Raw genomic sequence first — 15457 nt, 5'->3', positions numbered from 1 at the left:
TATTTATAATTAGAAAATGTAGGGTAACTGATGATTGTTTGGAAAAATACAAAGAACACAAAGAAAAGTATTAATGCCCCAAATCCCATACTCAAGAGGAAACCACAGTTAACATACGGAAGTAGTTTCTTTAGTGCTGGAAGGGCTTCTTAGGTATTTTTTCTAGGAAAACGCACACATATACACATATATACACACACCCACATATATACACATGTATACGTATATATACATACTCACACATATACATACATACACAAGGGTGAGTCAAAAATTATCCACACTCCGGTTTTATTAAAACTTCTACAAATTCTACAGCCAGAGTGCAGATAATTTTTGACTCACTCTCATGTATGTACACACACACATATATATATACCAAATTGCAACCATTTAAATTATTAGGAAACTTTTTTCATGTAACATTATATCGTGAGCATTGTCCCTTGTCCTTAACCCTTCTCCCAAACTAAAATCTGTACTTGTGGTATTACATCTTCTTGTGTGTACACCCTAACCCTTACATGCCAGAATCTGAGCATTCAAGAGGAAAAACTTATGGCCTCTGTTAAAACATGATTGAACCTGAAGTATGATGTTACATGCAATATCATTTAAGTTTGTTTTTCTATTCTATTGTTGGATCTCTCAAGGAAAATGTTAACTAATAACAATAATGCATATTTGAATAACTTTTAGGGAACTATCTTCAGTATCTCACCACCTGGAACTCAGTTTGACCAGCAGTAAAGAGAGATCACCTTTATCTTCTTAGTTATTTACCCTCCTAGGTCTAGATTAGCAAGAGGTTTTATCAAGAGTGGATGCTGTGTTCTGTCATTGCTTTTAGGCATCTAGTTAGATGACAATTTATTTTATTTCTATTACCTATTTCACATATTTATAATTACTAAGCATTAATTTGGAGTTCCATGTATTAATAAAAATAAATGGCATCATTTTAGCATTCAGTTTGGATGTGCTTTGTATTCTTTGCACACATACTCAGAAATAGGATTGATCATAATTTTATTCTCTATTTGTCAGTTTGGGGCAATTTTACTTTGATAAAATAATTTGCAAAGTGTTCTATAACTTTTTCATATTAGAACATATATAACACATAAATTATTTGTTCCTTAAAACTTCAAAATAACTATCACAGGCATTCTGCATCGTGTCCATTTTGAAAGTCTAGTACTCACAAATGAAATCTCTATTACATATCGCATTATATATGTTCAATAAGTGAGTAAATGAAGGATGTTGCAGCGCTGAAACCACAGAGTTCTGTGACAGCACATAACAGGGTCATTCTACTTGGATCAGGAGGTAAGAAGTTTTCCTAGAAAAAATAACATCTAAGTTAGGAGAAGCCCTTCTGGCTTAAGAAAGCATTAGGTACAGGTGCATAAATAAGAAAGAGTGTAGTGTCTGGAGGAGACTAAAAAAATTCAGCGTGGCCATTTCAGAGCATTGAGGGTATCAATAGTGGCTTCAGACGAATAGAGAAAATAGAGCATTGGAAAATTACCCAAAAAAAAGTTAGGAAGAAAGGTAGTACTAAGTGACTTAAAGGAGGGCAGATCTCAAGCCCTGACTCTCATGCTCTTAACTGGAAAAATTTCCCCCATCTATCCAGTTAAGAGTCTGAGTCAGATTACCTCTTGGATCAGAAAATATTCTTGTTCCCTCAATTATGGTCCCAAAGTTCAATCCCCTTGCCCTAAAATTTAAAAAGAAAATGAAAGCAGTTTTTTTCCTTATGAGTCAGTCAAGTAAACTTAAAGTTTATTATAATTTATATTTAGGAATATACAAATACTTAATATTGTTATATTGTATATTTTATTATACTGCATTCCATTATGCCATGTATAATTTTAGATGACATGTGCAAAGAACTTACTATGTCTGACACTTAATATGTCATCTAATTTAATTCTCGCAACAAACTGCTGAAGACATACAGTTTTCCCACCATTTTACTAGCTGATAGTAGTAGCTGATCTAGCTGAGACTAAAAAAAGTTAAGTCACTTAAGATAGTCATATGAGGGTAAATGGCATGGTACAGAAATATGATATTTTAAATTAAACCCACCTTCATTAGAATGCAGTTTTACTTCAAAACACTCATTCATAAAGTGATTCTTATGTACCCACATTTGAAAGTAGTTCGTCCTTAGATTTTATTTAATTAGAAGCCTTGAAATTTCCCACACAATTCCAAGGCTCTGCTGCTCTATGAGCCTCAACAGTATTGATCTCTCAGTGCCTGTTTCATCACTGACAAAGTTAATACCCCGTCTTTGCTGATTCCAGGAGCTATTCTAAGAATAATAAAACATAACGGAAGTGAAAGTGATTTGATAATTATACATCAAAAATCCAAATTTCCCTAAGTCATGTCCTTTTCTAAACCCTGAAGGTGACATGGACACACGGAGATGGGGAATTACTCAGCCGTGACAGAATTCTTTCTCGTAGGACTTTCCCAATACCCAGAGCTCCAGTTCTGTCTGTTCGTGCTCTGCCTCATCATGTACATGATAAGCCTCCTGGGAAACAGCCTCCTCATTATCATCAGCATACTGGATTCTCGCCTCCACACCCCCATGTACTTCTTCCTTGGGAATCTCTCATTCTTGGACATCTGTTACACATCATCATCCATTCCTCCAATGCTCATCATATTCAGGTTTGGGAGAAAATCCATCTCTTTCATTGGCTGTGCTCTGCAGATGGTTGTCTCCCTTGGGTTGGGCTCCACCGAGTGTGTCCTCCTGGCTGTGATGGCCTATGATCGGCATGTGGCCATCTGCAACCCCCTGAGGTACCCCATCATCATGAACCGGGTGCTGTATGTGCACATGGCTGCATGGTCCTGGATCATAGGCTGTCTGACTTCTCTATTACAAACGGTCATGACAATGATATTACCTTTCTGTGGTAATAACGTCATTGACCATCTTACCTGTGAGATCCTGGCCCTTCTTAAACTCATCTGCTCAGATATTGCCATCAATGTGATTATCATGACAGTGGCAAGTATTATTTTATTGATGATTCCTCTGCTGTTAATTTTCATCTCCTATGTTTTCATCCTCTCTTCCATCCTGAAAATTAATTCTGCTGAAGGGAGAAAAAAAGCTTTTTCTACCTGTTCGGCCCACCTGACTGTGGTCATCTTATTCTATGGTTCAGCCCTTTTTATGTACATGAAGCCCAAGTCAAAGGACACAAACACTTCTGATGAGATCATTGGGCTGTCTTATGGAGTGGTAACCCCAATGTTGAACCCCATCATCTACAGCCTGAGGAATAAGGAGGTGAAAGAAGCTGTGAAGAAAGTCCTGAGCCGACACCTGCCTCTATGGAAAATGTGAAAGGACCTGACACGTGATATCGTCAATGTGGGACCAGATCAGGTCTTTTGTATTCAGAGATGAAGTCACAGAACCCAGTATCAAGAAAACTTACCTGCTTGTAAGTCCAATGATGGGACTCCCATTCTTTTCAACACAGAATGTTCATGTAAACCTTCTGAACACTGTCTTGTTGGCAAACTTTCTAGTTGTTTGCAGCTCAGCCAACTGGGCCCATGTAGGGCATATGGCTTTTCCTCAAGATGAAGCTTTCTCTTCTCTACTCTCTCCTTTCTCTTCTTTCGCTCTCTTCCCTTTTTTCTCTCTTTTCCCACTTTCCTCCTCCTTCCTGTCCTTTCCCCTCCTCCATCTACTTTCTTCTTTATAATTTATAACACAAATATATAATATAAATATAACAAATAACATTTATAAAATATAAATGTTTGTATTTTCCTAGTTTCTGGTTTTCATTTTTGTGTCAAGCTATAATTGTAAACTTCCATCATTCCTCTCTGGTAACCTTGTATGCCTCTGTGCTGTTTAAGCTCTCAACAGCACATTTTGCTCACAAATAATAGATGTAAACCATACAAAGTTACTGTAAAATATTGACGATATTCCCTGTGCTGCATATTACATTCCTATGCCTGGTTTATCTTCTGACTGGTACTTTGTGCCTCTTAATGGTTGTTGTTACTCTTATCACCATGTATATCCTACTGTAGTCATTCGTATCTGATACAATATTGACCTCAAAAAAAAGGACACAAAGCCTCATAAATATCCACATTCAAAAGAGCACTATGTTTAAAACCTTTGCTTAGGCTTAAAAATAATATAAAGGGACTATGATCACTAAGAAAAATACATCAATATTAAATATTACTGCTCTTGGTATCTATTAGCCATTCCCCTTCACATGAGCCCTCTTAAATCCATTTTCCTGATTGGTTCCTGTCCTGCTACAAGACTGGTAGTGTCTATTCACTTCCTTCTTCTATAATAATAAGCACTTCTCTCAATAAAAATGAATTTATCTCTACATCTGTGTCTCTATTTCTGCTTTGCAAATAAGATCATCTATACCTTTTTTCTAGATTTCACATATATGCATTATTGTACGATATTTGCTTTTCTCCTTCTGAATTACTTCACTTTGTATGACACTCTCTAGGTCCACCCATGTCCTACAAATGACCCAACAAGGGGTGGAGGAACTGGGAGACAGGGACTGACACATATACATTATTGATACTATGTATAAAACAGACAACTGATGGGAACATACCGTATAGCACAGGGAACTCTGCCTAATGCACTGTGGTAACCTAAATGGGAGGGAAGTCCAAAAGGGAGGGAATATCTGTATTTGTATGGCTGACTCACTTTGTTGTGCAATGAAAGCTAACACAACATTGTAAAGCAACCATGCTCCAGTAAAAATTAAAAAAATGAATCGATACCTAACTCAAAGCACTACTCAAGATGGTTCTTTCCAAAATGGAGACTGAATGAGCTTACCTCCAAAACAAACTACAGCTTCTACTCTTAGAGCTACAGGAAAGAAATAATCAAGAAATTTTAAAACAGTGTTTCTTTACCAGCCATGATTTAGAAATACTGAAGTCTAATCTACAAGCACCTTGAGTGATGTGTTTTATTTGTAAAAATGCATCAAGCATGATTCTACTTTTATTCTCCTATAATCTCTTCTCTGCATAGTAACTGGAGTGTTGTTTATACAAGAGTACATACTAAAGTTCTAGAACAGGTAAAATTGATTAACGGTATCTTAAAAATCAGAACAGTGGTTGCTTATGAGGCTGAGTGGCTAGAGCAAGTATCAACTGGGTTGGGACATGAAGGAACTTTTCATTTATGTTCTATATCTTAAGAATTTGAGTGACAGGTGTACATTTGTCAAAACTACGAATATTACATTAAGATTTGTGAATTTACTGTATGTAAATTTTAAATTAAAAACTGTAAACAAATATAGTTTTAAACCCTAGTTAATAATACATATGCTGAAGTATTTAGGGGAAAGGGTAATGATTTCTACAGTTTACTTTGAAATGCATCAAAAATGACATGGATTTAATGGGGGAATAGAGAGATGAATAGACACATAGGAATGAGATAAGCAAATTTAGTCTGTGTTAGTTGTAGAATCTAGCTGGTATTTGATGTTCAATGTAAAATTCTTTCAGTTTTACTTTATGTTTGAAATTTACCATAATACAGTGTTGGGAAAAATTATACAAAGCCTGTCAGGAATATAGTTCTTGAATACATGTTGTATCAACTAATGAGGCAAAGGTAGAAATCAGACCAAAAATAGTGTCATTATAAAGTCAATTCAGGAAAAAGTTCCACTACTTTAATAAGGTAAAACTTTTTAACAGGTTATTTACAACTCTTACAGGAGAGAAATTAAAAGTAAATTTTAATGGTCCCTGTGAAACTTAATTTCCTACAGTGAACTTTTGTCAAGGTTTCATCTGCTATTCCTAGGGGATGGTATAAGGCGAGAAAAAAGAAAGGAAAGGAAAGAAATATACTAGAAGATTTACCAGAATCAAGTTCAAAGGTAATAAGGAAAAACAAAAGAGCAAACTTTTTTGGTATGATGTATTGTTTGCCATATTCCTTCATGTGCTTTTGAGTATTTCTGATTCCCCAGGAATGTCAGATTGTACAGACCTTAACAACAGAAATTTCATTCTTTCTACAGCATTTATTCTGTAATTCCACCCATTCAATGTAATTAAGGCCATAAAATTTTATATGCCATTCCTATATAGTTACATGATAATCACCTAAGTATCTTCTCGTATTGCTCGTCTTAAAACAATCAATTTACATAATCACTCACATATCCCAGGACTTTTTTGATCTGGAACTTTCCTAAAAATTAAGAAGTTGGAGTTCCTTCAAACAATTAACTTATAAATTGACCAAACTATTTATTTACTATTAATAAATAAATTAATTATTAATAGTAAATTTATTTTTAATAATTTTCCTACAACAGACGTGGGACAAACAATGATTACAAATATGAAGGCACTGTAGGCTAAAGACAACACACATTAATAGTGGTTATATTATAATAATGATTCAGGTGATTACAGAATATTTGTAAATATATATGCTGTAATACACAAGAGTATATAAAAATGGAGAATGAGACATTACTTGATGCAATGAACACTACTGATATTAGTGATACAAGGACTATTAAAAATAAATCTTACACTTCTGATCAAAAGGTTTGAATTTCAAAGCATTTTGAAAGATAGCATAAGTGTACAACTCAGTGACTGAGGAACAAATGAAAGAAACTATTGAAGTAAATCAATCAAGACAATTACATGACAAAGACTATGTATCATATTAATCCTGTTTCAGAAGGAAACAGTGTCTTCTTAAGAAATAAAGGCACGCAGACTTGGATATCTTTGTGTTTAATATCTTTCCCAACTTCCTGGCATGGAAAAAGAGACAAATATTAAAATAATTATATAAACGTACAAGGCAAAACAGATTTTAAGAGTCCTTGTGCTCTACATTTCTTAGCTTTGGGCTAGGATAGGATATTTTATCACATTTTAAAACTAGTTATCTTACTATAATGGTGAAATCATTAGAAGTCCTAAGAATGATTGTTCAGAAGTACACAGTGTGTGCAAAACTGCATTGTTTGAATATGTATGTATGACATTAGCATTTGCCTTAAATAACTTCTCTAAGATATCAAATTAAGAAATGCAGGTTTACTTTTTTCTTTTTACAGTATAAAAAAGAGAATGATAATCCCTAGAATAAGGTTCTCTGCATACATGTTACAGGAGACAGTTTCTACAGTATGATTTGACTGGCACACTTAAATTTCAAAATCTAACACTTGTACAACGTAATTTTGAATCAATATTTGTAAAATATGTAATAATGTTTATAATAAAGGAAATTACTTTTTAAAATTAACATATAATAAGTATATAGGCATGTTTATAATTAAGCATTATATAATGGCAAAGTGAATGCCTAAAAGGAACCATGGAAGTTCATCTTAGAATGTCATGATGATTTCCACATAGAATATTTATAGCAGTTTTTTTTTAAATGAAGCACAGTCTGTTCTTAATAATGAATGATCTCATTATATTTTAGTATTATATAATATCACATAGTATTTATTTTTCTCAAATGCTTCAAAATTAAGAACTGAGCAAAAATGACATCAGTGTATATGCACCCCAATGTTCACAGCAGCACTATTTACAATAGCAAGACATGGAAACAACCTAACTTTCCATCGACAGACGAATGGATAAAGATGTGGTACATATATACAATGGAATATTAGCCATAAAAAAGAATGAAATAATGCCATGTACAACAACATGGATGGACCTAGAGATTATCAGACTAAGGGAAATAAGTCAGAAAAAGAAAGACAAATACCATATGATATCACTTACATGTGGAATCTAAAATACAACACAAATGAACATATCTATGAGACAGAAACAGACTCACAGACGTACAGAATAAATTTGTTGTTGCCAACGGAGTAGGGGAGGGAAGGACTTGGGAGTTTGGGATTAGTAGATGCAAACTATTATACATAGAATGGATAAACAACAAGGTCTTACTGTATAGCACAGGAAACTATATTCAATATCCTATAATAAACCATAATAGAAAAAGAATTTTTAAAATGACATCAGTGCAAATAGAGGCCAAACATTAATGGAATAATATCTTCAAATTTTTAACTTAACAGGAGAAAATTGGTGGGATAAAGCAATTTTACAATCTTAAATAAATATGTTGAAAAATAAGAAGGACTGAAAACTAATATACTAAGAATCCAACTCAAAGATTTATAAAAAGAAGAAATGAAAAATCCAAAGATAGGTAAAGGCCAAATCAGCAGTTTAAAATTTTACCAGGCCCAAACCATTTCCCTGGATACTTCTAATACACTTTCCAAACACAGGTAACCCTTATCATACACAAATTGTTTCATGAAATATAAAAACGGAGTGGGAACCTCCCCCAACTCTTTTTTTATAAGCCTGAAATAACACTGAAATGAAAACTGAACAAGGACAATATGAGAAAGGAAAAGTTATGAGCCAATCACACTTACAAACATAGAAAAATTCTATATAAAATACTAGCAAACAGAATCTAACAATGTACAAAATAATAATACCTAACATCCAGGTAGGGTTTATACCAGGGATGCAAGGAAGTCTTTACATTATAAAAATATGTTAATGTAATTCACCACAATATCAATTAAAGAATAAAAACAAATAATGTTTTCAGCAAATTCGGGAAATTTTTTATAAAATTCAACAGGCATTTATAATGTTTTAAAAATTTAAAACTTAGCAAACTAAAAACAGAAGAAAACTCCTTTAACTTGAGAGTATTTATCAGAAAACTTAAAACTACCAAGTTCCCTTAAAGTTCCAAACAAATTCAGCATTGCACAGAAATCCTACCCAGTGAGAGAGAGAGAGAGAAGGGAAGGAGAAGGGAAGGAGAAAGGAAGGGAGAAAGCAAAAAAAGGAAAAGAAAGAGAAAAATAGGAAGGAAGGGGAGAAGAAAAGGCAGGAAGGAGAGGAAGAAGAAGGGGAGAAGAGGAGATATGAAGATTGGAGAGGGAGAAACAAAATTGTCATTATTTACTGAAAATAAGGTTGTCTACATAGCATGGGAGAAAAAAATATCTATAAAGGAAAATCTTAAAATTTAAATGAATAAGAGGATCTAGCAAGACTGGTAAATACATGATCAATATACAGAATTCAATAGTATTTTGTGCTACAGTTATAACTTGTTAGAAAATGTACTTTAAAAAGCATCTCACAACACCAGCAAAAGTATAAAGTGCTCACAAATAAATCTATAAAATCTGTATAAGGAATTTTTGAAGAAAAGTATAACTCTTCATTAAAACACATAGAAGAAAACCTCCCACAAATTGGAGAGCTTTACTTTGTTCATGTTAAGGAATTCAAGAATAACTACATTAATTCATCCCAAATTTCTTTATAAAGTTGTATAATTTCAATCGAAATGAAATTGGGATTTTTTTTTTAATTTCTGAAGTTTACCCCAAAATTCAGCTTGAATAGTAAAGACCAAGAATAGCCTAGATAATGTAAGAATAAGAACTACAAATTGACTGTACCAAATGTCAAGATGGATAATAAAGCTACAATAATTCAGCTAGCATAGCATTGGTACAAGTAAACATAAATATGTCAAAGGAATAGAGTATTTGGAAATAGCCTTGGCATATGTGGAAGTTTATATCCTAAATAAATGATATTTGATATAATATGGCATTACAAATCAACAGGGAATTGATGAAGTATTTAATAAGTTGTGCTTTGGTAATGGACTACTAATATTGAAGGGAAAAATAAAGGTCAAACTAAACCTCCACCTCACACTGTGACCAAAATAAATTTGAGACAAATCAAATGCCAAAAGCAAAGCTGTAAAATATCTAGAGGAAAATACAGGAAAATGTCTTCATATACAGGGATAGGAAAAGTGTTTTTCAAATGAGCCCCCAAAACCATAAAACATAAAAAACTACTAATTCAAATTCAGAAACATCCATATGGCAAAAATACATCATTAAGAAGGTTTAAATATTAACACAAATGGAAGACTATATCAGTAACAAATACACCAAAAGAGGATTAGTATCCAGATTGCTTTTTTTTTTTAACTCTCAAATTACTAAGATAAACAACATAACAGAAAATTGGGCAAAGGATATAAACAGGGACCTCAAAGAAAAGGAAAATGGCATGGACTATAAAATTAAGAAAAGAGGCTCAATTCACATGAAATCAGAGAAATGTAAATTAAATCAGTGAAATATTTCTCAGCCAAGAGATATGAAAGTATTAAACCCTTAACAAGAATTGTCAAGAATATGGAGAAAGACATAGTGGGAGTATAAATAAATCTAAAAATCAACAAAAAAGTGTGAAGTTGACTCATTAATTCCACTTACAGGTATATGACCAAGGAGATCCACACAGGGTTATTCACTGAAGCATTATTTATTAAATAAACATATGGGAACATTGAAATATTAGTAACTAAGTTATGGTATCCTATAACAATGGACTATAGGAGAGCAATTTAAATGAGTGAACCAGCTCTAAACTACTCATTTCGTTACCCTTTGGCAGTCACTTAGCTTCTCTGAGCTTCTTGTTTGCTGTTTTTGTTTTAATCTATGAAATGGGAAGTTAACTTCAAAAGGTGAAATGAAAGAGAATAAGTAAGAAAGAGATAAGTAAAAGACATAATATATATAACAGCCTCTATGTAATATCAGGTACATTAGAATCTGATATTCTCTTGTCTGTGAAATAGGTATCACCAACATTTCTGAAAGAGAGGGGGACAGGAATAGGATATGTGATTTGAGAATAATCAATGTTTATTAAAACCTCTTTAAAAATTTGAAAGGCAGCTAGATAGGAAGGAGGAAAGAATTAACCAAACAAATGAGGGCCTAACTCTCATTGAAGAGGTCATCACAAAGGAGACTCTAGTCACATGAATCTACCAACAGGCTCCATTCCAAAGCACTTACAGGCTCAGGACCCTTATTCAATGAAAAATACTATGAAACAGAAATTATACTCAAGCAGCCTGTGAAGTTATGACTTTTCACCAACTATTTTTAGTTTTTATTTTGTGCTCAGTGGGAGCTGCTGATAATACCAAGGGAGCAGGAAAATTGGGAACCATATTTTTTAATATTCATCAACTATATAAGAAGAAAATCACCTTGAATATGAAGCCTACTTCTAGTAAAACTCTTAAGCTATCTTAAGAAGTAAACTTGCATTTTTCAGAAGAAATTTTAATCTGAGTAGTGCTGATTTCCCATAAACTATGTGTCTGTCAACCTTCAGAAGAGCTAAAGGCACATTTGAGCTTCAACCATAAAGTGTACCTGGGGAAATCCTGAAGGACCTAACAAGGGGCAAAAGAGACAATAGGCCCCTTGGGTTTGGATACACCTTACAAGCCCCTTACATTAATGCTTTGGCCCTCAATACAACACTGAGAATAAATTAAAAAATAAAAAATTATAAAGATGCTGCAGTCAAGTAAAGCTAAAACAGATTAAAAAGTGAGTTGATTACTCAGCTAGTAGGTGTCTATGACAACTTGCAGAGGTAAAGAGAATTACACTGGAGAGCATCAGATAATGCATGTTCATTTGAAAGAACTTCATCGGAAAAAATGTGTCACAAACTAAGTATACTAGCTCCTAAAGGTAAAAGGTATTTAAACTTACACCTAGGAAAGAAATCAGCCATATTTTGTAATAAAAATCCAAAACAAGTAGCAAAATGTCCAGAAATACCTCCCCCAAACATTTTCCCCCAACTCCAGTTGTGTGGCACCAGGATTATTCAGAGCAACAGACTATTTTAGGAAATAATTCAAAGCAACAGACTATTTTAGGAAATAATGGCTTTTATTATTGACAGGTTTTTAAATGTCATTAGCACTAGAACTCACTTTCAAATGCAAAATATATAGGAAGCCAATTAATAGAGGATATCTAAAAAGGTATATAATGGATATATCTTAAACTCATATGTTTATGTGTTTTAGTAACAAAACCATTTTATTAATAGAAACAATGTTAAATAAATTGACATATATAATATTGAGCTGCTCACAAGTCTTTCCTACTACTTATTCTGAGAAGGCTAGCAGCAAAGAGGCTGTTACAGAAACATCAAGACATTGACAAGCTCAAGAAGAGGCATCTAGTCTTTTTCCTTCGTAGCATTTAATCCAACACTCAACACACAACAGGTGCTCAATATATATTCACTGATATGAATAGGATACTTGTTAAGAAACACTGAGAGAAAATTTGTTCCTTTATTATCACTAATTTATATTAATAATAAAGTAACTCATAAAAGTTTTGAAAGTAATTCATCTTTACTGAAGTTTTTCTCTTCAATACATAATACCATATAATAAAAAAAGAAGTATAACTCCACTCTAAATACCTACAGGAATTTAACAATAACAAAAATAGTGCACACTACTCGAGGCCTAATGCAGGAAACTAGTTTATACCACCAGCAAGTGACCACAGAATGCAGCATAAAGAATGTACTTACCCAGTAATGTCCCCAAAGTACAAGCATCTGGAGTTTACATGTAGAGCTACTGCCCTCCTATGCAGCTGGGCCAGCGTTGTATCCACCTCTCCCACTTCCTTCTGAAGATCTGATGAGCCTGACCTTTGGACAAAACCAAGTAGAGATATTATCAAGTGGATTGCTGCCTTTGCCATCTCATATAATTTCCTCCACCCTTTAACTGATACCTATTTGTTATGTATGGTGTAAAATGCACTATCACACTCATTGGATCAGATGGGCAATAATTAAAAAGTCGTCCTCGCTGGACCACTTAGCAGCAGTGAACCTGAGGAAATTATTTAATCTCTCAGAATCTCACCTTTTTCACTTATAAGATGGAGATAAAGACTAACCTGTATCATTTTGAGGATAATTAAAACCTGTGAGAAACTAAATAGAAGATTGTCTTAATTAGGCACCTAACAGTACTTAACAATATTTACCTAATTCTAAGTTATAGCCATAAACTTTACTCCTATAAGCATTCTCCTTTTGGAAATATTCTTGGAAGTTTCCTCTATCTTTTTCTTGGTTGGATGCAGTTAAGGATGAGGCTCTAGTGGATGGCCAAGCCACAGCATGGAAAAGGTCTAGGTCTTTATCATGTACAGAAGAGCTGCCTGCCAACTAGGTAAATGCACTCTGGTTTCTCATTAAAAATAAAATTCATTAGTGTTTGAGTCATAATACACTTTTGGTGTCACTCTGTAACAGCAAATTAGCCTAAACAATGTGTGTGTGTGTGTGTGTGTGTAATATATACTACATATATTCTTGAAAGATACCACCAAATATTGAGATCTCTGGCCTCCTTCTCTCTTTATCCTCAAGAATGTAGCAACAAAGATTAGACCTCACAGGTAAGATGCTACAAGTTTCCTTACAGGGAAAAATGACTAGACAAGAGAAAAAACTTATAGATAATAACAGTTGTGGTGATAGATGTCTACTGAAGGAAACTGCCCAGTCAGATCACCCTACACTAAAGCTCATTACTTGGCAAGACCCACCCATACCCATAGAACTTTCAAACTTTTTTATATTCTCACTACAAAATATGAGTTGATAGACAAATATAAAAACATTTCAGGAAAAACTTCAATATCAGAGACAGAAAAAAAAATCAAATAGAAAACAAAATAAAACTCAAATGAAGACTTAAAACAACAATTTTTAAAAAGAAAAAGCCTATAATCAATGTCCCCAGAGAGACAGAAATACTGAACCCATGAAACAAAAAGAGGATAATATTTCTGAATAGAGTGGGGAAAAAAACATTCTGGAAAAAAAGGGTAAAAAGGAGCTCTTGGAAATAAACACTGCAGATTAGAAGTTTAAAGTCTTACTAGATGAGTTAGAAAATAAAATTGGAACATTTCATGACCCCCCAAAAAGCAAAAAAAGAAAGATTAAAAAATAAGTAGGAAAAATAAAATTAGAGGATCCAATGGAGGCATGACGGTTGAATAAAATAAGTTCCAGAGATTGAGAAGGAAGAAAAAAAAATCCAAAAAACACAACAAATTTTTCATAATTTAAGAGTCTCCAGATTGAGGGGCGTCAACTGAATATGCCACAATGGATGAAAAAATATCTATCCCAAGGAGTATCATTAGGGACAACAAGAAAAATATAAAAGCTTCCAGAGAGAAATAAGTCACATACAAAGGATCAAGAATCAGAATGGGATGAATTTCTCACTAGAAGCTATAATGCAATGGAGCAGTGCCTTTAAAAACATGAGGAAAAATTATTTCCAATGTAGAATTTCACATCCACCCAAACTAAAAATTAAGGAGGCTGATAAAGACATTTTTAGAGATGCAAGTCTCAAAAGTTTAATTCCTGTGTACCCTCTCCTAAAATTAGGAGGGGAAAAAAAAAAAAGATACAAGATCCTGGAAAAAGGAGGTCCAACACAAAGCAAATGAGTTTCCCCAGGAGATCAGTGAAAGGAGATCCAAGAATTACTACATGGCCCCCTTAAAGAACACTTAGTCCACACTGGACCAAGAGAACAAAAGACTCCTGCAAGACAACTCTAGAAGATGAAACTGATAAGCTGATTAACAGGGTTAATCATTTTGAGTTTTGGCAAAGAATTTGGTGATTAATAAGTATAAGGAAAAGAAGAGAAACAAATGAAAAAGAGAAATAAAAGAAACAGTCACCTTCCTATAGTAAGATCATAGGTGTACGACATAGCAGTGGCTTAAACTAGAAGATGAATTCTCTTGTAAAAGAAGTCCAGAGACAGGCAGTCCAGGGCTCCCAGTGTGGTGTTCGGTGGTGTCAGAACATAGGCTGCTTCTCTCTTGCTGTTCTGCCACCTCCAGCATGTGGCTTCTACCTCAAAGTCCAAACTCAAGACATTACATCCATATTGCAGCAAGCAGAAATAAGAGGCAAAGAGAGAAACAACACCCCCACCCAACTTTAAGATCACTTACAGTAGGTCATAAATGCGCTAAAACATCCCACTGCCCAAGATTTAATCACATGGCTGCACCAAGCTGCATAGGTTTTATTGCTAATTTTCAAAAACGGTGGGGTGGGAAAAGAATGGCTATTGGAAGATAGTTAGCAGTCTCTGCTACCTCCTTCCAGCACTTTCTATGCTCCAGATCCTACTTTGTTTTTCCTCATCGTATTTATTAATCCCTGATACAATTTTCCTTCATTTGTCATTCTGTTTCCCCTAACATGGAAGTTCCAAGGGGACACAAACTTTTGTCTTTTGTTCACCTCTGCACCCCAGGTTCTGGAAAAGTGACTAAAGCATAGAGCATTTAATTAATATGGGGTGAATGAGGGAATGAATTGTTAATTGGGGCCCGCGGAGGGGGGGAGGGGGGTGTGG

The 15457-nt window shown here is 34.1% G+C and overlaps 1 protein-coding gene across 2 annotated transcripts; it reads left to right on the top strand.

The window, feature by feature from the left end:
• Positions 1 to 2449: 2449 nt before the first annotated feature.
• On the top strand, positions 2450 to 6965 carry LOC130845860 (olfactory receptor 13D1). 2 transcript variants are annotated; one of them, XM_057723649.1, is made up of 2 exons: positions 2450 to 3359; positions 6961 to 6965. In XM_057723649.1, the coding sequence occupies exons 1-2, from the start codon at positions 2450 to 2452 to the stop codon at positions 6963 to 6965; spliced, it is 915 nt and encodes a 304-aa protein (XP_057579632.1). The 2 variants fall into 2 exon arrangements, with proteins under 2 accessions (XP_057579632.1, XP_057579631.1); XM_057723648.1 differs by lacking the exon at positions 6961 to 6965 and having other exon boundaries at positions 2450 to 3388.
• Positions 6966 to 15457: the final 8492 nt, after the last annotated feature.

This window comes from Hippopotamus amphibius, chromosome 2 (assembly GCF_030028045.1).
Source record: "Hippopotamus amphibius kiboko isolate mHipAmp2 chromosome 2, mHipAmp2.hap2, whole genome shotgun sequence".
Taxonomy (NCBI): Eukaryota; Metazoa; Chordata; class Mammalia; order Artiodactyla; family Hippopotamidae; genus Hippopotamus; species Hippopotamus amphibius.
This window is presented reverse-complemented; position numbering and strand designations above follow the sequence as displayed.